General features: G+C 38.4%; 3 protein-coding genes across 10 annotated transcripts in view; 1 reads left to right on the top strand and 2 right to left on the bottom strand.

Moving 5' to 3' along the window:
• Nucleotides 1–883: 883 nt before the first annotated feature.
• Nucleotides 884–15,538, bottom strand: LIAS (lipoic acid synthetase). Of its 7 annotated transcripts, XM_082464295.1 has the most exons (12): nt 15,255–15,285; nt 15,079–15,164; nt 14,066–14,238; nt 13,021–13,114; nt 12,043–12,123; nt 10,711–10,867; nt 10,567–10,624; nt 8,207–8,335; nt 5,592–5,737; nt 4,869–4,939; nt 4,032–4,143; nt 884–1,227 (listed from the first exon to the last, which is right to left on the bottom strand). In XM_082464295.1, the coding sequence occupies exons 4-12, from the start codon at nt 13,075–13,077 to the stop codon at nt 1,175–1,177; spliced, it is 864 nt and encodes a 287-aa protein (XP_082320421.1). In that variant the 5' UTR covers nt 13,078–13,114; nt 14,066–14,238; nt 15,079–15,164; nt 15,255–15,285; the 3' UTR covers nt 884–1,174. The 7 variants fall into 7 exon arrangements, 6 of the variants coding, with proteins under 6 accessions (XP_082320421.1, XP_082320418.1, XP_082320417.1 ...); XM_082464292.1 differs by lacking the exons at nt 15,079–15,164; nt 15,255–15,285 and adding an exon at nt 15,359–15,538 and having other exon boundaries at nt 5,628–5,737; XM_082464291.1 differs by lacking the exons at nt 15,079–15,164; nt 15,255–15,285 and adding an exon at nt 15,359–15,530.
• A 94-nt stretch (nt 15,539–15,632) lies between these two features.
• Nucleotides 15,633–20,086, top strand: RPL9 (ribosomal protein L9). Of its 2 annotated transcripts, XM_082464315.1 has the most exons (8): nt 15,633–15,651; nt 16,102–16,148; nt 16,238–16,353; nt 16,952–17,047; nt 18,022–18,154; nt 19,018–19,098; nt 19,619–19,733; nt 20,007–20,086. In XM_082464315.1, the coding sequence occupies exons 2-7, from the start codon at nt 16,103–16,105 to the stop codon at nt 19,723–19,725; spliced, it is 579 nt and encodes a 192-aa protein (XP_082320441.1). In that variant the 5' UTR covers nt 15,633–15,651; nt 16,102; the 3' UTR covers nt 19,726–19,733; nt 20,007–20,086. The 2 variants fall into 2 exon arrangements, with proteins under 2 accessions (XP_082320441.1, XP_082320442.1); XM_082464316.1 differs by lacking the exons at nt 15,633–15,651; nt 16,952–17,047.
• A 2,035-nt stretch (nt 20,087–22,121) lies between these two features.
• The window catches only part of KLB (klotho beta), a 39,273-nt gene continuing 33,846 nt past the window's right edge, over nt 22,122–27,548 (bottom strand). Inside the window, exon 5 of the mRNA XM_082464168.1 lies at nt 22,122–25,632. Coding sequence (XP_082320294.1) covers nt 25,250–25,632 — 383 coding nt within the window. The 3' untranslated portion in view covers nt 22,122–25,249. The remainder of the gene's footprint in view (nt 25,633–27,548) is intronic.

A 27,548-nucleotide genomic window follows, 5' to 3' on the forward strand; every position in this document is an offset into this window, starting at 1 on the left:
ATACCAAAAATTTCATTTGACAAAATGACTCTTCTGCTAAAATGTTTCATTACCAACTGCCTACACTGTGCAAAATTAGGAAACATCAGATTATGTTACAAAATCAGAGTCTGAAAAGTAAGCCATTTTTCCGGTGAAGTAATAGATTTTTAAGGAGGGTAGTTGCCAGAGATGTTAAAATGGAAAGTTGATGGGGTTAACTTTACACAGCAAAATTTGTTAGGATCTATAAGGAAAGTGAGTCCAAGTATATATGGCTCCCTGAGTTAAATTAAAATGTAACTAATTTTCAAAGTTATGCATTTTATAAAAAAATATTAGTTCACATATTTAAAACTTCAAAACAGAATTGGCTATCCAAATTACATATTTTACAATATTGCCATCTAAGTACTTCCTTTGTGAGATGTAGTAGAAAAACAGGATTCAGAGTCAAAAGATGAATTTGAGTTCTAGTACTTAGGAAAGAAATTCCCCTTCAGGTCATTACTATGACAGAACACAACCACCTCACCAGACTGGTGTGAGGAATGAAAGGAACAAATGGATAGTGCATGTGATGTAGCAAACTATTATAAAATGAGAGTTAATATTTTATTTTTAGGTTATATTTCCCCATCTTGGACAACATCATGGTCTTGGTTTAATAGAGGTCCTAAACAAGCAATCAACATAAAACTCTTCTGTAGGTCTAAAGTAGTCATATCAACGTGAAGAGTCAACACTGAAACTCTTAAGCCTTTCTACATTATTCCAACGATGTTATGCAAAGGACATATGCTGCTTATAAGTAAACAGATACAATCTCAATCTATTTTGACTGTTTCATCACAGTATGTCATTTTTCAGAAATGAAACGTGACAATGATGTATAGAGGCTTAAAAGATTTTCTAGAAGTTTTTAATGTATTGTTTAAACTACACTATTAACAGTAAACTCTTACAAAGATGTTTTATGATTACATCATAACAAGCAATTGTTTACTGGGACAAAGAAGATATGCTAAAAGACAAATGAATTATTATAATTAAATATGCACAGCTTACTGATATTTTTCATAAAACAAAAAGACTGGGATATATTCACTGAAGTCTAGGCATTCTGCCACCACTTCTGTTACCAACTGGAGTCAAAGTTTTAAAATTCCTGTGATCTTGAATGTCTTGTTAAGTGTTAGAGGGCTTTTGTTTTTCTTTTAGCCACTAGATTTTTCAGGAAAAATTCACCTATTTAGGAAAAATGAAAATACATTAATAGCAATTTAAAGTAAATTTCAGAATAATTATACTTCAGTGTTTCCCTTTAAAGATGACTTTTGTATTTATTGGTGTTTTTCTCTTCTCAAATCTCAATGGCAATAATTTTCTAACCTCACATATCCCCCGTATCTTTGGTCCTTTCCTCAACCATAATGCTTAGTCATTATTCTTTTTCTTTTAAAAGAGCTTTTTTTTCATAAATTTATTTATTGTTCGTTTTTGGCTGCATTGGGTCTTTGTTGCTGCACGCAGGCTTTCTCTAGTTGTGGCGAGCGGGGGCTACTCTTCGTTGTGGTGCTCAGGCTTCTTATTGCGGTGGCTTCTCTTGTTGCGAAGCACAGGCTCTAAGTGCATGGGCTTCAGTAGTTGCAGCATGTGGGCTCAGTAGTTGTGGTGCACGGGCTTAGTTGCTCCGTGGCATGTGGGATCTTCCCAGACCAGGGCTCAAACCTGCGTCCCCTGCATTGGCAGGTGGATTCTTAACCACTGCGCCACCAGGGAAGTCCCTAGTCGTTATTCTTAAAAAACTTTTTCTATCACTACAATTTTTACCATTACTCTTTCTAGTAAAGAAATATTATAAAGGGTGACCCTATTGTATCTGTGGGCTGCTTCTGTGCATTTATTCCACTTCATGTGCACCATCTATTCCTCATCACCGACAAAGTACTGCTGTTGGCACAATTCATTTCAGAGAGCAATTCTGCTACATTATTCGCCTGGATCTGATGTTTATAAAACAGACCTTGCTGCAGTTGAGCAGATTGATTTGATGGCATCTCTTTAGCTTATTCCCCTCTAGGGAAGCAAGAGCTCTTCATCTATAATGGGCTTGCTTTCTCTCCACCCGCTAAGATGTGCCTGTGCACTAAGTTAGCTGCTTAGAGGGGGCACTTTCACTTTTCAGGTCATTAGGGTTCCATTTAGTCTATCACTGTTATAGCACGGCTCAAAGCTTATTGGCAGAGTTCAGCACTGCAGGCCTGACTTTATGAGGAGTCTGATGAACTTCTCTGTCATCTTAATACATAAGTAGAATTGTGATGATTGTATCTGTACACAATCACCAAGAATCCTAAGACTCATAACCTTGCCAAGTAATGGAGAGAATAATCCGTGCTGCCCCATGCCTCATCTAAATCTGGTAAGAGTAGAACCATATTATCAGATCCTAATCCATCATCTGAATCTAAGACTTTGACCTTTTACTGGTAATTTTAAAGGAATTAAAAAGTTTGTAATTCACTTCCTCATAATTGTTAGAAATTTTCCTTACCAAAAACAAAAACAAACAAAACAAAACAAAAAACAAACAAAAAAACCCAAACCAACAAAATAAAAAGTCCTTTCAGGGGCTTCCCTGGTGGTGCAGTGGTTAAGAATCCGCCTGCCAATGCAGGGGACACGGGTTCGAGCCCTGGTCTAGGAAGATCCCACATGCCGCGGAGCAACTGGGCCTGTGAGCCACAACTACTGAGCCTGCGCGTCTGGAGCCTGTGCTCCGCAACAAGAGAGGCCGCGATAGTGAGAGGCCCACGCACCGCAATGAAGAGTGGCCCCCGCTTGCCGCAACTAGAGAAAGCCCTCATGCAGAAACGAAGACCCAACACAGCCAAAACTAAATAAATAAATAAATTTAAAAAAAAAAAAAAAAAAGTCCTTTCAAATGACATTTTTCTACTTTGACCGCCCTGAAAGCTGATGTTGGTCCTTTATATATATTTTTAGCTTGCCAGTAGTGCTCCTTGAAGAATAAATCACTTATCATTATTGGTTTCCAAAATTCCCACAACCTGTCAGTCAGTGTTGAATCAAATTCTTGGGTTTTATAACTAAGATAAGCTGTTGTTAGTTCATTAAAATGTCTTCAGTTTCTTTACAGGAACACACTGAATATTACTAACACCTGAACATTAATTTTTACAAATAGAATTTATGCCTAATTTTAACATATCTAGGATTTAGACTCCACTAGGTAACAGTCATTTAAAAGATCATTAATAGTATAACATGGTTTGGACATACCCAAAAAATAACGAGCTGTTTATTCCTGTAATGGCCATTACCACATGACTTTATCTCTTGAAAAAGGCTTTTAGGACTTCCCTGGTGGTGTGGCGGTTAAGAATCCTCCTGCCAATGCAGGGGACACGGGTTTGATCCCTGGTCCAGGAAGATCCCACATGCTGCGGAGCAACTAAGCCCATGCTCCACAGCTACTGAGCCTGCGCTCTAGAGCCCATGAGCCACAACTGCTGAGCCTGTGCTCTAGAGCCCATGAGCCACAACTGCTGAGCCCACGTGCCACAACTACTGAAGCCTGTGTGCCTAGAGCCTGTGCTCCGCTACAAGAGAAGCCACAGTAATGAGAAGGCCGTGCACCGCAATGAAGAGTAGCCCCCGGTCGCCGCAACGAGAGAAAGCCTGTGTGCAGCGATGAAGACCCAATGCAGCCAAAAATAAATAAATTAATTAATAAGTTAAAATAAAAAATTGCACTGTAGATAGTAAAATTATACTAAACATTTCCATAGGGGAAATAACCTTATGGATTTTTTTTCCTGTTGCTTCTGGGAGGAAAAACACAAAGATATTAATGCAAGCAGCAATGTTGTCAGATAGATACCTACCCTTATGAAGCGAAGTTCCTAAAGATACTTCAGAAAAAAAAAAATTTTTTTTTCTTCCCCACAAAAGACAACCACAACTATTATCCTTTTAATGTGGAAAATTACGGACTAAATAGAACCATGCTCTGCAGTCTAACTTACCTGCTTTATATGAAGAACGCACCAGAGGGCCACTTGCAGTATAATGAAATCCAAGTTCATTTCCTACTTTTTCCCAGTATTTGAACTTTTCAGGAGTAATGTATTCTTCAACCTAGATTTAAAGAATTAATTCTAGATTCTAGAATTTTCCTAAATCATTTCGGTTCTATACAAAAATCTACTTGTTGGCTACTCGGTCAGAACGTAATTATAGTGAAATTAGAGAGGAGGGGAAACATATCAATTTGGAATTATATTAGCTATTCCAAAAGGGAAAGAAAATGAGATTATTTGTAGAGATTATATACCTGTATCATTCCTTTACTGACCAACAAGTACAATCAAAAATTAATCACACCTATTTCTATAAGATTCCTGACAGAAAAAAAAAAAAGATTCCTGAGGACAAGACTGTGTTACTCATCCTGTATCTTCTGCTCGGCACGGTGTCTGGCACATGGTCACTACTCAAGAAATGTTTTTTGAATGAATGAATAAATGCCCAATATAGAAATAGGGAGACCTACTTTTTTTAATTACTTCACCTCTGGCTCTCATATAATTCTAAAACAAATCACAAGATCACCAAGTGTGAATGAACACAACTTCCCAACTTAAAAATTTTTTTCCTGTAGGTCACTTAAGTTATACAATTTTGGGGGCAGCAAATGAGTGCCAGTGTAGCTGCTTTATGCAGATAATAAAATGGAAACTGGAACTTAGAAATATACATGGAACACTACACTAAAAAGCCAGTAGCTTCTTAATTTTACCTAAAGAAAATAAAGATTTAATTCAAATTACCATTAAACATTTGGCAATTTATGGTAGTTGTACCTTAAGGTGGCGCTTTGTTGGCTGCATATATTGTCCTAAAGTCAAACAGTCCACATCTGCTTCACGAAGTACTACAGGAAAAAAAGCACACGTTACATTAGCAGATGTTTTTACAATGCTAACTGTATGCATTGTTGTAAAGAGCAGCTTTTAATTATTATTTGAACTTATTACTCTTTGAACCAATAAATAACTGTAAGTTGGCCAAGGATCATCAGGTAAAATAAAAGCTTTTATATTTTAAAATTTAAGAAGCGCAAGAATCACAAAGCAAATGGATTTAATGGACTAAGGTTCAGTGAAGTCCAAAGCACACCATGTTATGTAACAATTCTATAAGTAAGCACTTCCTCAAAGGCCTGAATTCATCCTAGTCATCTTTGGATTGTCAGTGCTTGACAGAGCTCCTGGTACCTGGCTGGACTCAAAAACTGTCTAATGAGTGAATAAGAAAAGTGGACAAAATCATGTTTTTAGTTGATGAAAGGGTAAGAAATAAAATGGGATGCAAATTTCATATCCTGAGCATCCTGTACATCATTCCATAAAGTTTTAAGAAAACATACTTCCTTTCCTTTCTATGCTGCTGTTTACAACATATACTATATGTTTGTTTCTCACTGGCACTGAGACTATGGAGAAAGCATAACAGGTCCTTCAAAGTGGGATTCCTGCTATTACTCAAATTAAACGGAAAAGAGTTTTAATTTTCAATTTCTTTACCTTTCATCATTGCATATACTTGCTCGTCATTCTCACCTAAACCCAACATTACAGATGTTTTAGAAATAACATCAGGTCGAACTTCCTTGGCATGTTTCAGTATGCGTAGAGACTGGTCAAAATTGGCCCGGGGATCACGAACTTTCCTTGAAAACAGCAAAGCTGTTGTCAGCAAGAATAACCACAAGCTCAACTAAGTACATAATTATGCAAGCAACCTGAAAGACCAGAAAAGTATATTCTGGACATCATGCTACATCATATGGTTCAATGGTAGCATTTTTGGACAAATGTCTAAGTGCTACTTTAGGAAAGAAAATCAAGCTTCACTAGGCCCCCAACTCTGTTGACTTTTCAGGCCTTTCAAGCCTGGGGCAGAGAAAATGAGAATGGAAGTAATGAATGAAGTAATTCATTTTATGAATTACTCATTGAGAAACCAGGATTCTGAAGCTGAGAATAAGTGATTAGAAGAGTAGTCAAGAGAGAAGGGGAAAAAAGTGGAAGAAAATCTCGATACTGAACAAAGAAAAAACTATTTAACCTGAACCATTTCAGAGGAATGAAACTTTTATGTTCATTTCTAAAGACTAAGCTGCCCTCTGCTGGTAAGTATATAGTTTGACATCTCTTAGGTAAAAAAATACATGATTCTGGAATTTTCACTGCAAAGGATGTTTTTTATTTATTTTTAAAATTAATTAATTTTTGGCTGTGTTGGGTCTTCGTTGCTGTGCGTGGGCTTTCTCTAGTTGTGGTGAGCGGGGGCTACTCTTTGTTGTGGTGCACGGGCTTCTCATTGCAGTGGCTTCTCTTGTTGCGGAGCACGGGCTCTAGAGCACAGGCTCAGTAGTTGTGGGGCACGGGCTTAGTTGCTCCGCAGCCATGTCATATCTTCTGGGACCAGGGCTTGAACATGTGTCCCCTGCATTGGTAGCTGGATTCTTAACCACTGTACCACCAGTAAGTCCCGGATAATGTTTTTTAAATGAAAACAGAGAAACTGGCACCCACTGGTGGTGGTACCATGAGATATGACAGGGTTGGAACAGGCTGTGTGCTAGACTTCAACAGGGGCCAAACCACCACGGCTTAAATGGATAAGGCCCAAAGGACACGAAGCTGGTGATGTTAAATCAGCCTTCACTTGAATTCTAATGTACCTTTATTTTGTGTAACTGATTTGTTGTTATGGTTGTTATATTTAATCAGAGACCAGTTCACAGGGAAGAGAGGAAACAAATTAATGAATTTAAAAATAATCACAGTGACTTCTCCGGTCGTCCAGTGGGTAGGACTCCATGCTCCCAATGCAGGGGGCCCAAGTTTGATCCCCGGTCGGGGAACTAGATCCCACACGCATGCCGCAATGAAGGTCCCTCATGCAGCAACTAAGGCCAGGCACAGCCAAGATAAATAAATAAATAAATATTAAAACTCACACACACACAATTGATAATAAGGAAATTACTTTTTGGAAGTTATTTCTCCACTGAATTCAAGTCATGCTCCCTAATATATTTATGATTTAGTGGAAATCCTGGTTATTGTTTATCCTACTTCTTTCTTTAACACAGAATAATGTGTAGAACCTAATAAAATCACTATCAAATGCTTTACTAAAATAATGAAAATGAATTATTAATCTTGCCCAAAATTTTTCATTTTTCTGAAATATGAATGTACTTATTGATGTAGAATAACAATCTGTAATTATTTCTTTTTTTTTTTTTTTTTTTTTTTAAAGGGAACGCTATTTATTTATTCATTTATTTTGGCTGTGTTGGGTCTTCGTTGCTGTGCAAGGGCTTTCTCTAGTTGCGGCAAGTGGGGGCCACTCTTCATCGCGGTGCGTGGGCCTCTCACTATCGAGGCCTCTCTTGTTGCGGAGCACAGGCTCCAGACGCGCAGGCTCAGTAGTTGTGGCTCACGGGCCCAGCTGCTCCGCGGCATGTGGGATCTTCCCAGACCAGGGCTCGAACCCGTGTCCCCTGCATTGGCAGGCAGATTCTCAACCACTGCGCCACCAGGGAAGCCCTGTAATTATTTCTAACTACTAAAATTATTAGGAAGAGTAAGACAGCATAGTGTCTACTTTTTAAAAGAGATCTGAAATACATCTGAGTGTACTAGGTTTTTCTTCAGCATCATTTACTGTATATATTATTGCCAAGTGGATGGTTAAAAGTCTTTTTTTAGAACTACAATCAAAGCAATTGCTCTTGAGTAAGTTTTTCTTTTTGAAAACTGTTCTTTGAAAAAAACAGCTCGATGGCACCTGCAATGATACTTTACAAAAAAGAAAAAGAAAAAAAAGATGCTCATTATGTGTGTGTGTACCAAAACATATATACACATGTATAAATATATAAGTATATATTACACTTAGATGTTTGTAATTGATACTACTAGGTGGAAATATTATGAGTGATGTTTACACTCTTTTTGTTGGCTACATTTTTAAATTTTTCTGCAATAGACATATGTTGTTTTTGTTTAAAAACAGAGTTCACTTTATAAAAGCGAATTACAAAGTTCTCCCCTGAAACAAGTGAGAAAATATAGCAGATTCTGACCCTCCAAACTTCCCAACATTACTCTGTATATGAAATCACCTCTGTAATTCTGGAACTGTTTCTACATTATGTGCATACACATCTAATCCTGACAGAGCAACTTTTTCTATTGCTTTAAGATCTCCTCGGAAATCAGGGGTGAGACATTCCACAAGGATTTTCGGATTCCTAGGGTGAAAAAGAGATAAGTATCAAACTGAGGAAAAGAGTTGACATAACTGTTGCTCAAAATAGAAGTCACCAGTACTCATTCAGTATCAGTTTCAATACGGTAAGCTTTAGAACCTTGCCAAGAATAGCATGAACACACAAATGTTTATATATGAACTGTTAAATGAAAAACAAACAAAAAAACCCCCCAAAAAACCAAACAAACCTATAACATCAAATAATATGCACACTGTGGTTAAAACACATCTGCATGTAAATAATGATCAGAATAAATTTTGGGATTATATAGAATTTTAAACTTTATTAAGTAGGTATTAAAAAATTGTTTAAAGGAATTAACATACAAATATGAAACATTAAATATAAAATAACCTTTGTATTTTTTAAGAAAATAAATTGGGATATCTCTTATGTGAATGCAAATATTAATTCCTTTAATTTTGCATTCTTTTAAAATTCATGAATAGTGCCCTCCTCCCTTCCTCTAGACAAATATTTCACAAGTGCTCTGAGCTTTAAAAACTATCTTCTGGGGCTTCCCTGGGCGCAGTGGTTGAGAATCTGCCTGCCAATGCAGGAGACACGGGTTTGAGCCCTGGTCTGGGAGGATCCCACATGCCGCGGAGCAACTCGGCCCGTGAGCCACAATTGCTGAGCCTGCGCGTCTGGAGCCTGTGCTCTGTAACAAGAGAGGCCGCGATAGTGAGAGGCCCGCGCACCGCGATGAAGAGTGGCCCCCACTTGCCGCAACTAGAGAAAGCCCTCGCACAGAAACGAAGACCCAACACAGCCATAAATAAATAAATAAATAAATAAATAAATAAATAAATAAATAAATAAATAAATAAATAAATAAATAAAATAAAATATATCATAAAAAAAGAGTAAAATAATATTTAAAAAAAAACTATCTTCTGAGTTGCTGAGTCATGAGCTTTGCTTAAATGAAATACAAGCTAAACATTAATCTTCCTATTTATATTCTGGCTATATTTATGCATTCAAGCATTAAAATATGAACTAGGTCATAAAGCTGTTCCCTTTGACAAGTAGTAGAAATGACTGGGAAACTAAAACTTTTTCACAAACCCAACTGCAAAGTTTTTTTTGGAGCTGTTTCATGCGAGAACAGATATAGAAAGGACCACATAACACACCCTCCCATGGATACAAGAGATGTTGAAAGAACACATAACTCACTGTTTTTTTAACTGCAAGTTGAGACTCATTAGTAGTTTGTGAGATCAATTTTGTGGGTGGCAAACAAAACTTTTTTTAAATGAACTATAAAAAAATAAAATAGAAAATATTGGGGGAATCACTGAAAAAACATTTACTGAGGGTGTTAGACTAGTACTGAGCTGTAGAAAATAAGCATAGGGCTTCCCTGGTGGCGCAGTGGTTAAGAATCCGCCTGCCAATGCAGGGGACATGGGTTCGAGCCCTGGTCCAGGAAGATTCCACATGCTGTGGAGCAACTAAGCCCGTGCACCACAACTACTGAGCCTGCGCTCTAGAGCCCGCAAGCCACAACTACTGAAGCCCGCGCACCTAGAGCCCGTGCTCCGCAACAAGAGGAGCCACCGCAATGAGAAGTCTGCACACCGCAATGAAGAGTAGCCCCCGCTCGCCGCAACTAGAGAAAGCCCACGCAGCAATGAAGACCCAATGCAGCCAAAAATAAATAAATTAAATAAATAAATTAAAAAAAAAAACAAACTCCTTTTTAAATGCTTTTTAAATACATAGAATTTACATGTTAATAAATTGTTAGTTATGGGTAAAATTCCCAGGGCATATCAATAGTGATAAAATTTATATCAAGATTACATATTTTAACAATGTGGGAGTTTATCTCATCATAACTTCTTCTAGATGATGGTTTATTTAAATCAGTGCTAGGAAGACTAGTTTTATACTTCTCATAAAATTACTCAAACTTTAGACTGATACTCAAATATGAAGGAGGGGTTCTACCGACTAAAGGTCCATGAATAAGTTTGTGTCCCTACATCCCTAAAATTTCTGCGAATATGTATCTGTATGTTTGAATACGACTTTTCTGGAGAAAAGACCACATAATTTCCAGCAGATTATGAGACAGGTTTATAATCCCCACAAAAGGTTAATAACCACTACTTTAAGGTAAAGACCTAAAATAAACTGAATTTACATGGATCAACAAAAGTCCTTAAATTATACAAGCAAATGCAAAAACAAGTAAGTACCTTTCCTTTAAGAAAGACACAGTCTTTGCAAAGTGCTCAGCTCCTCCATCAGGCATATCTAGAAACAAAAGAGTCCACTGCTTAAGATGATGTCATAACTTAATAAGAGCCAATTTCTGGAAGAGGTAATGATGATGCACTAACCATCTCGATCCACAGACGTCAGGACTACATAATCCAGACCCCACTCTGCAATTGCCTTTGCAGTATTGTAGGGCTCATTGGCATCAAGTGGAGGTGGATTTCTTGCAGTCTTAACAGAACAAAATCTACAACCTCTTGTACATGTGTCACCCATCAACTAGAATAGAGATGTTACAATTTAAATCAAATAAACAGATGACTTAGAGAATGTAATGTTAAGGGAACAAAACTGCAATGAATGTATAAACTTTGATTCTGTTTTTAAGAAATTTAAAACATTCAAAGCTAAACAATACAGTTAAGGAATACAAACATATATGGTAAAACTAAAGAAAAGGAAAGGCAAGGGATAAAACCAGAGATTTCCATCATGGAGTATTCAGAATCACTCCTTCCTTCAAGAACTGACATTGCATAACTTAGATAAGCTCTCTGGTTGGCTCTGTATTATTCCAGAAGGAGTTCTATCTCATAAGAATCCCCAGCTCCTCATCTAAATAGTCTCTTGCTGATATAACTCAACAGTTTATCAGACATTCCCCAGACAAGTATGGACTTTCAGTTGCACATAATTTATATTTAACCCAATACTTCAATCTGCAAACTCCTCTGTATAAATAATATGGTAGATTACATTGTTAATCCTATTTCTTACTCCATCATATTAAGATTATACATCTCACCCACTGCCATGCAACTTGCAGGCCCGCCTACTTGGGGAGGAAGTTATGTCTCTACTACCACTCATGCTTGGCTTGGCCATGTGGCTTATTTTGGCCAACAGAATGATAGCAGCCATGACGAAGCAGAAGCCTCAAATGTGCATGGATGGTTGGCTTGCCCTCTTGTGCTCCTTCCAACCTCCATGAAAAGAATATGCCTTGGAGAGCCACCGGTCCATGAATAAAGCTCTCTAGAGCAGACCTGAACCCAACCTACTTCCTGGAGTCCAGCTTAGCCCAGTTAGGAACAGATGAACGTGGGCCAACTGAAAGTCCCATGAGGGAGAAAAATATATGCTTATTATTTAAGGGGCAAAGTGAATAACAAGTTAAGTGAACATGAAGAACATTTCCAAAAATTAATAGAAGAGATATCTCAAGGCAGTGCATGATTAACCATCAGGTAGATGGAAGAATCAATAATAGACTTATTCAGAGAAGGGTGAGATCATAACAGGCTGGATTATTCTGTTGGGTTTTTTCCCACATTTCTCATAAACTCATATGTAACAAGAAATCTGATCAGAGATTCATAATGTACATTTGTAGGAGAAAGACACAAAACATTTCCTTTCAGTCTCTAGACTTTAGAATTTGAGGCTGGCCTTACCATGATTGTGGCAGTGGCAGTGGCATGTTCTCCGCCTCCCCAACACTCTCCAATATTGGGACATCGAGCTTCCTCACACACCTGTGGGTAAAAGGGAACTGAACACAGTCAGGTTGAAAATACTTACCAATTGAGCAAATTAGTCATCAGGCATGTTTACACTATCCATTCTTCACAGCATATTTATGAAGAAATTCACTATTCAAAAATGCTGTTAAAACTGTCGAAGTATATAGATATTAGGATTCCATTTTTAAATTAAAACTATATGAAGGGACTTCCCTGGTGGTGCAGTGGTTAAGAATCCGCCTGCCAATGCGGGGGACACGGGTTTGAGCCCTGGTCCAGGAAGATCCCACATGCCGCGGAGCAACTAAGCCCGTGCGCCACAACTACTGAGCCCAGGTGCCTAGAGCCCCGAACCCCGCCACGGCAATGAGAAGCCCGTGCACCGCAACAAAGAGTAGCCCCTGCTTGCCACAAGTAGAGAAAGCCCACACGTAGAAACGGAGACCCAATGCAGCCAAAAAAAAAAAAAAAAAAAACCTATATGAATGTATATATTTTACATGTACAAATAAAAAGGTCTGCAAGGGTATATGTTGAACAGTTAAAGTGGTGTAACAGTTAAACATTTGAGATTGCATATAGGATGCTTCACATTTAATATACCCTTTCCAACAAGCATGTACTTAATTTGTAATATAAAACACACAAAAACCCTCATTCCCAAAATTGCAGAAAAAAAATTTTTTTGTTTGTACTATTAAATGAGAGGTTAAAGAATACAATTACTTTTTGTTTCTTTTGCAGGGAAAATTAAATGTATTTCCATTACTGAGAGTAATGTATCACTAAACATCTTTATTTACTTTCCTTGCTATTTTTGATATGTATTTTATTAATTTTTAAGTTACAGATATATGGAAAAATTACGGCTTCTGGTAAAGAGGGATATTTAACCCTCTGATAACTTACTGTATGAAGATTTAAATTCCGCAATGTATTTTTCAGTTTATTGTAATTTTTCCCCATGGGAATCTCTGTCTTTAGCCATGGAGGTAGTCTTAACCTGAGGAAAGCCAAATATAACTATACATTAACAAGTATGTTCCCAAATAATCACACAGCTTTGAAGTTACTCTGCTCTATTACAATTCCTAGTTAGGAATTTTCCCCCCATAATCCTGGATTAACTCTTTTAATTTCTGCCATAGGAGTAATAACAGAGAATGAAATTTAGATTTGCTCAAACCACTTTAGAAAACACCTATAACTGTGTCTAGCAGGGCACTGTGCTCATGTCTACTTTTGAAAAGGCACAGAGTAACACCATCCCAATAAAAAAATGAAGAAGCTTTTGAACATCTCATTCCCTAAAAAATAATACTGACAAAAAGTTCTATATTTGTTCAGATTAAGGAGAGATCCCACAAGTGAACTTTCTGCTCTACATTCTAGATTTTGATAGTTATTAAGTGGAAAAAAATCTAAAATTTGGAGTGAAGACTACATTGCCTCAGGTTCCCTTTGACTTCCACCCACTTGTGATCTAGAAGTTGCTAGGTAAAGTATCTCCCAATACAATTTGCTCTCTGCACTAAATTCCCTTACAATTCTTTTAAACTAAGATCATATGTACATTGACTAGGCAAAGCAACAAGTTAGATCACCGACACCCAGTAATAATGAAAAACTTATTAAAGTGTAATAGACTAGTAACAAGGTGATAATCTTTGCTCTCTGAAGAAATTTGTTGCTGGATGGAACATGGGAGATGGTGGTGTAAGATGGCTAAGTCCTAGGAAGGGTGAAGAAAAACTGTCAGAGGGCAGAGAGAAAAGAAATAGATTCCAACAATCTCACCTAGTCACCTATTCTATCTATGTTTATCACTTCTTTCTAATGATTTTTAGCTAAATTTAACAAGCTGATTAAAAATATACCCTAGGGCTTGGTTATATCTGAAAATGATGCACTATGAAGAAATGGGACATTAAAATTACCTCAAAATTTCAATTACCTTTCTCCTTTCTGGCGTTTTAAGTCTCCTTTATATTCGTCCCAGGTGCTCTTGTCTGCTAGATCACCAGATACAAAATCTTGAAGGTCTGGTCCATTCTGTAAAAATTTCTTTTTTTTATCTGGCAAGGAACTTACTTCTCTGACTGGACTGCATAAATATCTTCCAAATACCTAAACAAAGGGTTCATTATGACATTTATTTAGTGGGGTTTGGAATAACTAAGTTTTAACCTATTTTAATACCTAAAAGGAAGGGTAAAGCCCAGAGAACTGATTCAGAAATTATGTGAAACTATTTACAAGCTCTGTGTAGGAGCTGAGGATCTAAGATTAAGGAGGACCCAAGGGGAACAAACCAAATCTAAAGGAGAACGGGAGCTGACCATTTCCTGCTGGATTTAGAATAGATTTGGAAACCACTGGAACTGGCTAACATGCCACACTTTTCATGTAACCCATTTAGGTACTAAAAGTCTGTTTTTCAAGTTTAAATTGCAATAAGGGAGAAGACACTACAGCTTTGAATTTTCTATTCCTGACTTGAGCCAAGGACGTTTAAATGAAATTTGAAGTAAATCTCTCTGCTTTGGACTTTGGATAAGCATACGTGTTAAAACGTAGAGGTAGTGCTCAACTAGTTTCACAGAACTTGAAGAAGGGAAACCAAACCTAATGTTTTAATTTTCTAGGTTACATTCTGTGTTTAAAGAAGGAAGTCACTCAATATGTACTTGTTGACCATAAGAAGCCATTGGCTTCTAGATCTGAACACACACGGACAAGACAGCCAAAACACCATAAAATTCAAGAGTCAGTACTTATAAAGCAAAAGAACCTTCAAGAATTAAAAAAAAAAAAAAAATACAGTGCCTGTTAATGCTGCACGATTGCTATTGTACTTGCCCAGGTCTCCCGCTCGAGTCTAGAGCATAGATTTGGGTTCTAATTGCCCAAACCGGTGTCTAGTACACAAGAAGAGCTCAACACACAGTAGGAATCTGAAGTGCTCACCGCAGTGCTCCTATAACGCTCCAATAAATACAGAGTACAAATCACTGATACGCAGAAAAAAAGCTCTCAGCGCCAGCCAGAGAGACCTACAAACAAACCAGTACCAGAGACGTAACCTCGTGGGGGTGTCGGAAGAATTAAATGAGATACCACAAGAAAAATGTTTAGAACAGTACCTGGCTCGAAGTGAACACTCAGTAAGTGCTGGCATTATTGGGCGCTCTAAAGGGATGGGAGCCCCCCCCCCCCACGCCCGCACCCTGCTCGCCCCGCAGCTCACCCGGGGGCCCACGGTGCGGACCGCGCCCCCGCAGCGTAGAAACATCCCTCTCTTTTTTTTTCTAGCAGGGCCGAGCGATCACTAATTCCCGGGAAAACAAAGATGGAAAAACCGTCACTCGATTTATGACCAACAACCTGAGCCACACCTGACCCTGTGGAACCTGCCCTGCTCCGCGATTGGCTGCTTTAGCCTAGTCGCGTCGCGCGCTTATGACACCATACGCAGGACTCCTACGGACTATAAGAACGTGATGACGAAAGACGCCCTCTCTTTGCCGCATCTACTGCGAGGTGAGGTTGGTTACTGTAGTCGGTGGGCCTTGGGAATCTGAAGCCATCGGCTCAGGGAAAGCCAGCGGCGCGAGTCTGGCCCTCAGAGACCCTATCTTGGTTGTCTCCCCACGCAGCGAACGCCGTATGAATTTGGTGGCGATGGGATTCGAGCCCTGTGCTGGGCTTTTAGGCCTACCCCCACTCCTCAGCCTTGCCGGGATGGCGCCGGCTTGATGGGAGTCCCAGGGTTGCGCTGAGCGGGAGTTGGCCTGTTGGGCTTATAACACCCGCCGAGGAGCTGCTCCTTTCAGGCCAGGGCGTAGTGGGGGCCGCTCTCCGTGCTGGTCCTCCCGTATCCTTCCCGGGATTTTTGCCTGCGGTCTCCGGTAGGAGTGGAGCTCCGTGCATCGTAGTTTGGTCGAAAACAGGTCCTCTGCGGCCTTCTTACCCCAAGCGTTTGTGTTTCAGAATGAAGACCATTCTCAGCAATCAGACTGTCGACATTCCAGAAAATGGTACGAGACCTGGTGTTTGCATTTTTCTTACATCTTTACTACATGCCCTATACCTTGTTGCGAGGCCTCACGAATACGTTCTCTCCTAGTCGACATTACTCTGAAGGGACGCACAGTTATTGTGAAGGGCCCCAGAGGCACCCTGCGGAGGGACTTCAATCATATCAATGTAGAACTCAGTCTCCTTGGGAAGAAAAAGAAGAGGGTGAGTTTTTGTTTCTGTTTTTTTTGACACTTCAGTTGCTTGTTTGGAAGGTTGTGATTTAAGAGCATCAGATTGGGTTGTTTTTAAAATTATGGAATTGAGGTTCAGTGTTTTAAGTTGAAGTTTGGTGTCCAGAAGCGTAACTAGTTTTGGTGTTGTTGCTTCAGTGAAATTGGAAAACCAGATTCTGAACAGAGTGGATTATAAAAGATCAGTACTAGTAGTTGTCATTCGTATCAGGTCTTAATGCTGTTACAAGCTAAGTTTATTTTTCTTCTGATTGTTTTGTAAGAATCTTAGGAACGCAGCAGTAGGTCTTTTAAACCTGGTATTTTAGTTATCAAGGAGGGAAGTTTGATGCAGCTTGTACAAAACTTGTGTTCTGGGTTGTCATTCCTTTGTGAAGTAGTAGTGTACCTCTAATGTACAGTAACAGAAATGTTAACTGAGGGCTTTGCGGTTTAATTTTTCCTTGAAAAACGTGTGTTTTAATTTGGGCAAATACTAGAATCTAGAGTACTTACTGTGAATAAATGGACTTTTTTCCAAGCCTACTTACTACTGGAAAGAATTTTCTAAAGTTTTTGTTCTGTTACAGCTCCGGGTTGACAAATGGTGGGGGAATAGGAAGGAACTGGCCACTGTTCGCACTATCTGTAGTCATGTACAGAACATGATCAAGGGCGTTACACTGGTAAGCAGGTTAACCAGACTACTTTGTTTTGGAAGGGGAGGTTTCTCAGCTGTGATTTATGTATGCAACATAAATGTCTGCTGCAGAGAATAGATTATGCATGTAATTTAGTGAGTTATGTGTACTTATTAAGTACTTGGGAAAAAGTGATCTTGGCAAATGTGTTTAATAGACATTCCTAGGTCTTAGGATTAAGTGATGAGAGTAAAGATTGAGTGATAAATAAGAGTAAAGACCAGATGGTCTTAATAGTATGCTGATGGTGTTTTTTCCACACAAAATAGGACTCACCTTCAGCGTGCTTTTTTTTTTTTATGTTAAAAAATGTAACTTACAGGGTAGGCTTTGGTTTCTTGTTTTATGCCTGTCACCACCAGGACCTCTTGTAGGGATAGAAAAAGGTGGACCTAATTTCTGAGCTCCCTGTCCATTTCCTTAAAAACATACCAGGTTAGGTTCCTTGAGGGCGGGGGGCCTGTCTTGGTGTCATCAGTTCTTGTGACCTGGCGTACCTTAGTAACTCAGTATGTTAGCTTGATGTCCAAGATGAAGGGCTTTGGGGTTCTTCTTTAATGGGAAACTAGCATTGTTTACCGTGGGCATAGCAGGTGGTAAAATACATGCTTCCTTAAGGAGCTTCACAGTCCAGTGAGGAGATAAAGAAACACATGTTTGTGTGTAAGATTGTTGTAAGGCTTGGTATAGGTGATAACATTTTACAAAACCTTGACAATGAGTGGTGTGTGAGAACTGTTTCAGTTTCCTTTGTCAGGAAGGAGGAAATTTTCCTCTAAAGTTTCCATTGGTAATTTCTAGAGATTTGGTCATCCTTTTCTAGGTGCAGGGAGGGAGACAGCCCTGACAAATATGTAAATGTTCCTTATAAAAGGGCAACTCATACTTGGTTTTCAGAGAAAAACTGGAAATCCTTTCAAATTTCTCAGCATTGCTAATAGTTTGTTTATTTAACCTAGGGCTTCCGTTACAAGATGAGGTCTGTGTATGCTCACTTCCCCATCAACGTTGTTATTCAGGAGACTGGTTCTCTTGTTGAAATCCGAAATTTTTTGGGTGAAAAGTACATCCGCAGGGTTCGGATGAGGCCAGGTATGGTTTAGAAATTTTCTTTCTACTTGTGAAGGCTGGTATTTTGGGGTAGCTATAAATAAGACCAGATTTATTTCAGAATTATCCAGTTTGGTTATGGCTTTGTATCATATTTATACCAGTTGTGGTTCCTGAAGGCTTACATTTGGGGTAGTTTGCAGGCCATGGGAGCTGTGATTGGTTTTGCAAACTGAAATCCAAAAAAAGACCATTTGAATAGAGGTTAATACCTAGATTTCCTAGTTTCAAGTCTCAGCTCTCACTGTCAACCTTGGGCAGATTATCTCTATTAGCTCATTTTACTCATCTGTAAAATTGGGAACATCTAATGATTAAATGACTTGAATTTGAAATGCATTTTAAAAATAGTTCTTGTCTGATGCATAGTTAACACTGAAACATTAGAAAGTTTTAAAACTTAGTGCTCTCGATGCTGTTTGATTCTGTTGAATTGGGTGGGGGTGGGAAGAAGGGATTGTACCTATTAATGGCTCTACAAAAATATATGATAGTTGCTATGGTCAGCAATACTTAATGAGAACCCTTAGGTGAAAAATGAGCTTTGAGGAATACCAAATATACAGTAAAAGTAAGACTGGATACAAATCTTTGTACAGCTAAATCCTACTAGCTGAATACCTTTTTCTCATACTCCTTAATTGAATCATAGTCTGTAATCAGTCTGGGACAGATTCATTCAAGCAGGAATACAAGATTGGCCCAGATAATACAGATTCTGTTACAAAACAATTTCTTTTGGTGTGTGGAATTTTAAATGGAATAAATTGCTACTTAATTTAAATATTTTAAATATGCTACAAATTTTATGTTGACACTATGCACATGCTCTCTTACCTTTTTAGGTGTTGCTTGTTCAGTATCTCAAGCCCAGAAAGATGAGTTGATTCTTGAAGGAAATGACATTGAACTTGTGTCAAATTCAGGTTTGTATGTTTACTGTGCTTGATTATGCCCATAAAATCTTACCTAAATCTTGTACTTGAATACCTGGTATATGTTCTTTTAGTGAGCTTTTTTCTTTTTTTTTCATCCGTTTATTTTACTTACAGTATTCTATGGGGAGTTTGTAAAGACACTGGTCAGTCAATTAAAAACACACCTAGGAACTCTGTGTACAGAAAAACAATTAGACATGTGAAGGCACAAAAGAAACAGAAGACTCAAGTACATTGGATATTAATAGGGACAAAAGGACTCAAGTGTAATTTGTTATACCTCTAATAGAGCAATCAAACATAAGTAACTGTAAATAAATTACGGGGAAGGAGAGAGAAAGCAGAACAATGAGATAGACAAAAAGATTGGTGAGTTTTTTTAAATGGTGGGACTCTAATAAACTATCCCAAAGATACTTGGGTTTTAAGTATATAGCACATAATAAAATACTTGCTTATGATGGGTTTGGCTGATAAAATAATTGCCTTATCTTTTTCACTCTTACAGCTGCTTTGATTCAGCAAGCCACAACAGTTAAAAACAAGGATATCAGAAAATTTTTGGATGGTATCTATGTTTCTGAAAAAGGAACAGTTCAGCAGGCTGATGAATAAGATCTGAGGTAGGTTCTTGTAATGTCCATATAAATTTTATTAACTGCTTTAGTTGGGGGTCTTAATTGATTAAGAGACTTAAACTGGAGGTGTAGCAAAGGTAGAAAATGGAGAGCTGCATTCTGGAACACAGTAAATTTGGCAGAATAAGAGAGTTGACACGTTTTTACTATGAACTAGTAAGTCATAGTCTTAAAGTATGTTTTAGATGATTCAGAGTAGAACTTTTCTGGGCAAGGATATTGATGGAGATTTACTGACATTTTCATTTCTTTTTACAGTGATCCAGTTACAGAAACTGCAAGAGGCCAGACTCATATGTGATATTTTAAAAACGAATAAAAGCTCTTTTGACTTGGGACTTTTTCTTAAATTGATTATCCTTTCCAGCTATTTGGCCAGTAAGCAGCTAAGTAAATTCTAGTGTGCTAAGAACAATAACAGAAGGAATAGGAGGGTTTTTTAAAGTAAGACTTAATGGGAGAAGTGGTTTGAAGGAATAGCAAGGGTATTTCAGGCAAGAGGAATATGGGTACCAGTGACAGGCGACACTGTGGTTGTTCATTATTGGATGAAGAACTTTGGGAGATGTCCTGAAGGTGTGTGTAATTTCGCAGAGGCACGAATTTGAATATTTGTGAGGGCAAGTGCCTGAGTCACAGTAACTTTGTGTGAAAAAGCAGCTGAGAAGTGATATTAGAAGATGGAGTTAATTTATATTCATGATAAACATGGTTGCTGTGGCCCAAGGTTCTTTGTTTTGGCGTAATTTCAGCCATTTACTCCTGTGTCCTAGTCCTTGATATCTAAAAAAAAACTTATAACCCTTCCATAGTCTCTTCATTCCATGTGTCATGCTTTAGATACACTACCATACTAGACTATCTTAACTCAATAGGATTGCCTCTAAATCTCTTCCTTGATAGAAACTCCAACTTTATGATTTCTCAGGCAAAACTTAACATTCAAGTTTGATTTCTCTTACATCCTGTGTGTCTAGTCTGTTAGAAAAATCTGTGGGCTGTGCCTTCAAAGTAAGGTATGTTCAGGAACTAAGCAAGAAAAAATAAAACCCATTTGGAACATAAGGATTTTAAAAGATCTTCATTTAGATAAATGAAATTAATTTTTATATTGAGTTAATAATCTTTGGTTTGATAATGGTTAAGTATTTAAGAAATGGATGAAATTGTAAATGTAAGTTTTGCTTTGAAATATTTTAGATGAGGTTTGAGGTAGGCATTGGATGGGGTTCTAGGTCTAGGGTTTCAATACATTGATATTTGTTGAAGCTGAATGATGGGGATTCACTATACTATTCCTATTTGCGTAAAGTTTTGAAATTTTTCACAATTAGAAGATGAAGCCAAAACCCTTTAAACTGATCCACCCTTGCTCCTCCCTCCCCCATCTGTTCTCAGCAGTAGCCAGAATGCATTTTTCAAACTCCCTTGTAACCTTTCTGACTACACTGACTGAGTTGACCTTCCTGCTCCTCAATACCACTGCCTTAAAGCCTTCAAGTTGTCTTTCCCTTTCGAGTGACAGGTTATCTTCAAGTCTATAGTCCAGTGTTTTCAGTGAAGCTTACGTTGACCATCCTATTAATTGTGCTCATTCCTCATGCCCATCCTAGCATACCCTTACCCTGCTTCACTTGTTTTTGTCCATAGTATTTATAATGTAATATCAATAGTTTACTTTGTTGTGTATTGATTGTATGCTTTTTTCCTGCTAGAGTCTAACCTTCATGAGGATGTGGTCTTTTCTACACTGGGATATTCCAAGTAAAGAACCTGGAAAAATGTCTGGCACTTAGCTGTTTGCTGAGTGAATGGTTCCCAGATTGCCAGGGAGATTCAAGTTATGCAGATTCAGTAATAGTAATGGGACTAGAAAGATGTTTTGGAAGGTGTTGACAGAATTTGAGGGTTGAGGAAGTAATTTCCAAGTGGCAATATTGCAGAAGGATAGAGGTGTTACTGTTGAAGAGTGTCAGCATATAGGCGGTAGTAGCAGCTGTGGGAGTAAGTGTGATGCTCTCCAAGAGTGAAGTGGGTGGTATGAGACCTTCACAGCGTAACTATTGCAGTCTGGTTGAAGCTAAGGAGTTATTTCCATTCAGTAACTTGGATGTGGTAAATGAAAGTCTAGTTCTCCCCAGGGAAGACCTCCACGTTTTTCTGTGTTTACTATGGATAAGCACGTGTGTGTTTTTTCAGTTTTGAGGTGTAGGAGTCCACGTTGTATAATCAGAAAACATACTCAGGAGTAAGCTACCCAGTTGGCACACAGTTTGGGAGGATGGGGGAGGCAGTGTTGGGGCAGAACCCAGTTACAACACCAAACCCATTCACATTCCACAGTTCTTAAAACTGACCAGATTGTTAGTTGAATATAAATAATCAGCATAAACCGGTTTATTTGGAATAAATTACATCGAGAATTAAACACCTAGTCACAATGTACTGACCTCATTTTCCAGAGGCTCTTTAAACACCATAGTTGTGATATTTCCATATATATTAGACTTTTTAGTGAAAGGTTTGTTACATTGAATACAACAGTAATGTTACAATATACAAAGTAACACAAGCTACATTTTAAGATGATTTTCTTCCAAGTCTCAGAAAAGCTTAAATTTAAAGATCTTACCCTGTCAGAAGCTATCAACAGTTCCTAATCGACCCTTTATGATTTTAAAATGAGTTTAAGAAAAACTTGAATAGTAAATATAATTGATCATGAGCCAGATTTAAATGTTTACCTAGGGACTCTTGTATGATGATGGCTTAAACCAGTGGTTAAGACTGTGCTTCCACTTCAGGGGGCGGTGGGTTTGATCCCTGGTTGGGGAACTAAGATTCCCATATGGTGTGGCCAAAAAATAAGTTTAAAAAGAAAAAAAAAAAAAAAAAATTCCCAAGTGGCAAAAAAAAAAAAGGTAAGCATTGGGTTAGGGACTTTACTATTTGCAAGAATTTATGGCAAGGCAACAAGTTTAAAAAAGGGGGTCATAAGTCTTAAGCACTAAATGTAAAGACATAAAATAATGCTGTTTAGTGGACTAAACCATGAGTACAAGATACTTTAATCAAAACACAAAGTAGGGACCATAAAAGCAAAATCTTAATTCTAAAGCTTTGTTATTCCTATGACTGAATATGCATTTCTTTTTCAAAACCTTGGACGTTAGAGGTTAAAGAGTTGATGAGTTGCTCAACTGATAATCCGTAAAATTAAAATAATTGACTAGTTATTGTAATTGTGTATAGCCTCAAGCCCAATAACTAAGTGGTTCTCAAAAAAAATACAAAAAATTCCTTGGAAAACATAACCTAAAATCTGCTAAGTTTGAAGGAGGGGTGCAGTTGGAACAAGGAGAATAGAAGAACACATTTGCCAAATTTTACTATTTGAATTTGGCCAGCCAGATAGCAAATTGATGTCTCATCACTTTTGCATTTGTTTGAATTGACCAATTGTGTAATCTGTATCTTTGAAACTTAATGCTATTATCAATTAGTATCTCAGTTGTGTAGGAAATAAGAGCTTTCCTTTATCTTTTTTTTAGATTTATTATATTTACTTATTTTGGGCTGCGTTTGGTCTTAGTTTTTTTTTTTTTTTTAATTTTTATTTATTTATTTTTGGCTGTGTTGGGTCTTCGTTTCTGTGTGAGGGCTTTCTCTAGTTGCGGCAAGCGGGGGCCACTCTTCATCGCGGTGCGTGGGCCTCCCACTGTCACGGCCTCTCGTGTTGCGGAGCACAAGCTCCAGACGCGCCCGTGTGGCTCACGGGCCTAGTTGTTCCGCGGCATGTGGGATCTTCCCAGACCAGGGCTCGAACCCGTGTCCCCTGCATTGGCAGGCAGATTCTCAACCGCTGCGCCACCAGGGAAGCCCAGTTGTTTTGTTTTGTTTTTTTTAATTAAGTGTTTGCTCCTTTTTTAAAAATTATTTATTTTTTTGGCTGCGTTGGGTCTTTGTTGTGCGCTAACTTTCTCTAGTTGGCGGCGAGCGGGGGCTACTCTTCGTTGTGGTGCTCGGGCTTCTCATTGCAGTGGCTTCTGTTGCGGAGCACAGGCTCTAGGCGCGCGGGCTTTAGAAGGCAGACTCAGTAGTTGTGGCACACGGGCTTAGTTGCTCTTCAGCATGTGGGATCTTCCCAGACCAGGGCTTGAGCCTGTGTCCCCTGCATTGGCAGGTGGATTCTTCACCACTGCACCACCAGGGAGGTCCCTCCTTTGACTCTTAAAGTCAAAATTCCAGGAGAGTAGACAATGGTTAGTTATTTAAATACTGACTCGCCTAAAGAAAGAATGGATATAAATTGGTTTAGATTCAGTTTATCTTCCAACATCGAGAATACAGTGAATGAATATTAAGCATAGAGTTCAAGAAAGTCAAACTGCAAATTCAGGTTTAAGAATTTACTTAATCCTAGTTTCAAAAGTTGCAATGTAAGAATAGTTTCAACTCATGCAGACCACCAACGTTCTGAATTGTGTCCAAAGAGACACAGTTGAGAGGTCCAGATATGGCTGCAGTCTACACCTTGAGAGGTCTCTATATGCATGTGTCATAACAGTGAAGCACTTCAGGGGAGAGAGCAAGTCTTATGGGATAAATGGTCCTTTGGTAACTTGATAATTAAAAACTTTTCGTCTTTTTAGAACGTTTTAATTTTCCTAAGTATGCTACATCTTGTCACCTTAGAAAATTCAAGTGAGGAATAATGTCAATTTGTCTAAAGAAGTTGCTGTGCATGTATGGTGAGGTTGAGTGACTTCCCTGTCATCACAGGCAGTTGGGTCTAGCTCTCTTTAATCTTAGTCATCTGATCTTTAACATGAGAGAGTTTTGGAAATTAAATGTTATTTTTAAAAAATCATCTGGAAAAAGAGACCTCACAAAATTAGATGTTTTGTGAGTGCTTAATAATTTTAATTTTTATTGAGAAAAACTAAGGGATTGATGTGCTACAGTCTATACTGTAACTGGCTATAGACAAGCACTACTTACCCTATTTTTTCTTTCCATTTGAGAAACATCCTGACCAAAGGGGAAAGCACCTTGTTAGAAGTGACAGAATTTATCACTGACTATCCCATGTTACGAGTTAAATCTCTGCTATGGAGTCTTAACAAAGTTGCACTTTTTTCAAAACAATTTCTTTTATCATAAGTAGCTATTGGTATTCATAGAAAAAACCTGCAGAATAATGATAGGAAACAGCTCATCAAACTCCATGAAACAATGTATCAGATAATCCTCATACCTTACCGTCTAGGGAAGCCTTTACCTTAGATCCAAGAACTGAATTCACTGATGTTAACACCTAAGGGAAAATTTGAACCACACAGTGGAGACATCTATTGTCATTACCTTGGCTATCACTAATATCTCAAAACTGTCGTTTTTCTACAATATAGGTGTATCTTCTGTAAGTTACCAGTATATGGAACTGGAGTGAATTTTTAAACTTTTCCATCATGCACATAAATATTGTAGGATCAGCTTAGCTAAGAACTCTCGTGGCCTTTTTTTAATGGTATGTGTTGTAAGTTCTTTGCTTTCCAAAATTTTCTTCTCTTTAGCTTATGAAAAACGGTAATTGATAAAAGTAGAACCAGGGTAGAGAAGAAACAACATCCAAAGAATATCAGCGGTTTCTTCTGCACAAGAAGTAAGCAGACAATACACTCTGTGTTTCTTTGAGTCTGACTGCATCTAGGACTACTGGTCTCAGAAAGGAAGCCATTGTTGCTGATGAGTTTGTTGTAAAACTGGATTGAGGATTTAGCTTTGAAATCAGATGTGAAGAATCCAAATCTGGGTCTAGATTTTTCTTCAGTCAGTTTGAATACATAATAGCCTTTGATTTTGATTTTATCAGTCAAGTATGCTGAAAAATATCAGAAATGAACATTATTAATCACAAGTGGACTATAAAATATCTTTGAATAAGAATTTAGTTTTCATTGAAACAATCTGAAACTCGTGCCCATAAAATGTGATTTTCATTAAAGGTTTTTTTGACATTCTTTTGATTGATCTTAAGATGAAAATATGTGTAATGCTATAACTTTAAAAAGAAATTTGAAGTAAAACTTTGATCTATAATAATACAAAAACACCTGGAGGAAAAGCAGATTTAAGAATTGGAGCCATGAAGCTCAAAGGACTTACTGTCACTTTTGTTCCTAGGGTCAAAAGCAGAAAAACCATGCCTATTTGGCCTGATTTTAAATCTCAGATGTGCCCTTTGTGCTGCCCAATAACTACACTTGGTTTCCCCAGCCACTCACTCTAGCTCTCCTCAACTTTTTTTTTTTAAATACATTTATTTATTTGTTTTTATTTTTGGCTGTGTTGGGTCTTCTTTGCTGCGCGTGGGCTTTCTCTAGTTGCGGCGAGTGGGGGCTACTCTTCGTTGTGGTGCCTGTGCTCATCGCAGAGGCTTCTCTTGTTGCAGAGCACGAGCTCTAGGCACGCGGGCTTCAGTAGTTGTGGCTCGCGGGCTCTAGAGCACAGGCTCAGTAGTTGCGGCACACGGGCTTTGTTGGTCTGCGGCATGTGGGATCTTCCCGGACCAGGGCTTGTACCCGTCTCTTCTGCATTGGAAGTCGGCTTCTTAACCACTGTGCCACTAGGGAAGCCCTTTCCTCAACATTTTCACACCTTCTTCCTGTCCTCAAACTGATAGCCCCTACTCTGTCATCCTTGCTTTGAAGTGATGACCTTCCTCCCTACTTCCGCTGAAGTAAAGCTCTCAGAGGAGAACTTCAGTCTCCTATAATCACATCTACCCACCTACTGGCGTTTGCACTGGTATTCTGCTTTCTCTCCTGTTACTGTGGATGACCTATTCATGCTCCTGCAGGAAGCTGACTTCTCCACTTATACATTCACTAAGTTTATTCTCTCTTGTCTACTCAAGGACATCGCTCCATTGTTCTTTCTCTTTTCTCATGTATTTTCCCTCACTACTGGACCATTTCCGTATAAATATGCTATAACTTCTGGTATCTTAATAAGCAAAAACAACAACCTCCCTTGATTGCACATCCTCCTCTAGTTATCTTTTACAGCATTGGCTCCTGTTCAGTCTTTTTTTTTTTTTTTTTTACTGGTTTCTCAGGGCTCAGCCCTCTTCTCTATGCTTGCTTTCTTAGTGATCTCCTTCAGCTTTATTGTTTTAAATACATCAATTTGCTCTTGATTCCCAAATTTGTGTCTCAGCCCCAGACCTCTCCTCTGAACCTGAGGTTCATATCTGTTAGCCTACTTGACATCTCTACTTGGACGTCTAAAGATATCTCAAACTTAACCTGTGCACAACAAACAACTCATCTCCAAAAACCTGTTCCCCAACCTGATAAATGGCCACTCATCCTTTTAGTTACTCAAGCCAAAATGTTGGAATCATCTTTCTTCTCTCATACCCACATCCAATCCTGTTTGACTACCTTCAAAATACATCCAGAACCTGGCCACTTCTCACCATGTCCACTCTTAATAGCCTGATCCAATCCACTGTTATCCTTACACAGACCAGTGCAATTCTCCCTGTTTCAATTCTTGCTCCTTTACAGTGTATTCACAAAGAGTAACCAGAGTAATTCTTTTAAAGTGTGAGTTGGAGCATGTCACCCTTCTGTTTAAAACCTCCTAGAACCTTCCTATCTCACTCAAAGAGCCACAGTTCTTACAGTGGTCTACTAAGCCCTACCTGATTTGCCTCTTCCCTTACCTCCTTGAACTCATCAATTACTTTCCCCCTTGCTCATTCTTTCTAACTATTCTGACCTCTTTCCTGAT

This window comes from Balaenoptera physalus, assembly GCF_965194825.1.
Source record: "Balaenoptera physalus genome assembly, chromosome: 5".
Taxonomy (NCBI): Eukaryota; Metazoa; Chordata; class Mammalia; order Artiodactyla; family Balaenopteridae; genus Balaenoptera; species Balaenoptera physalus.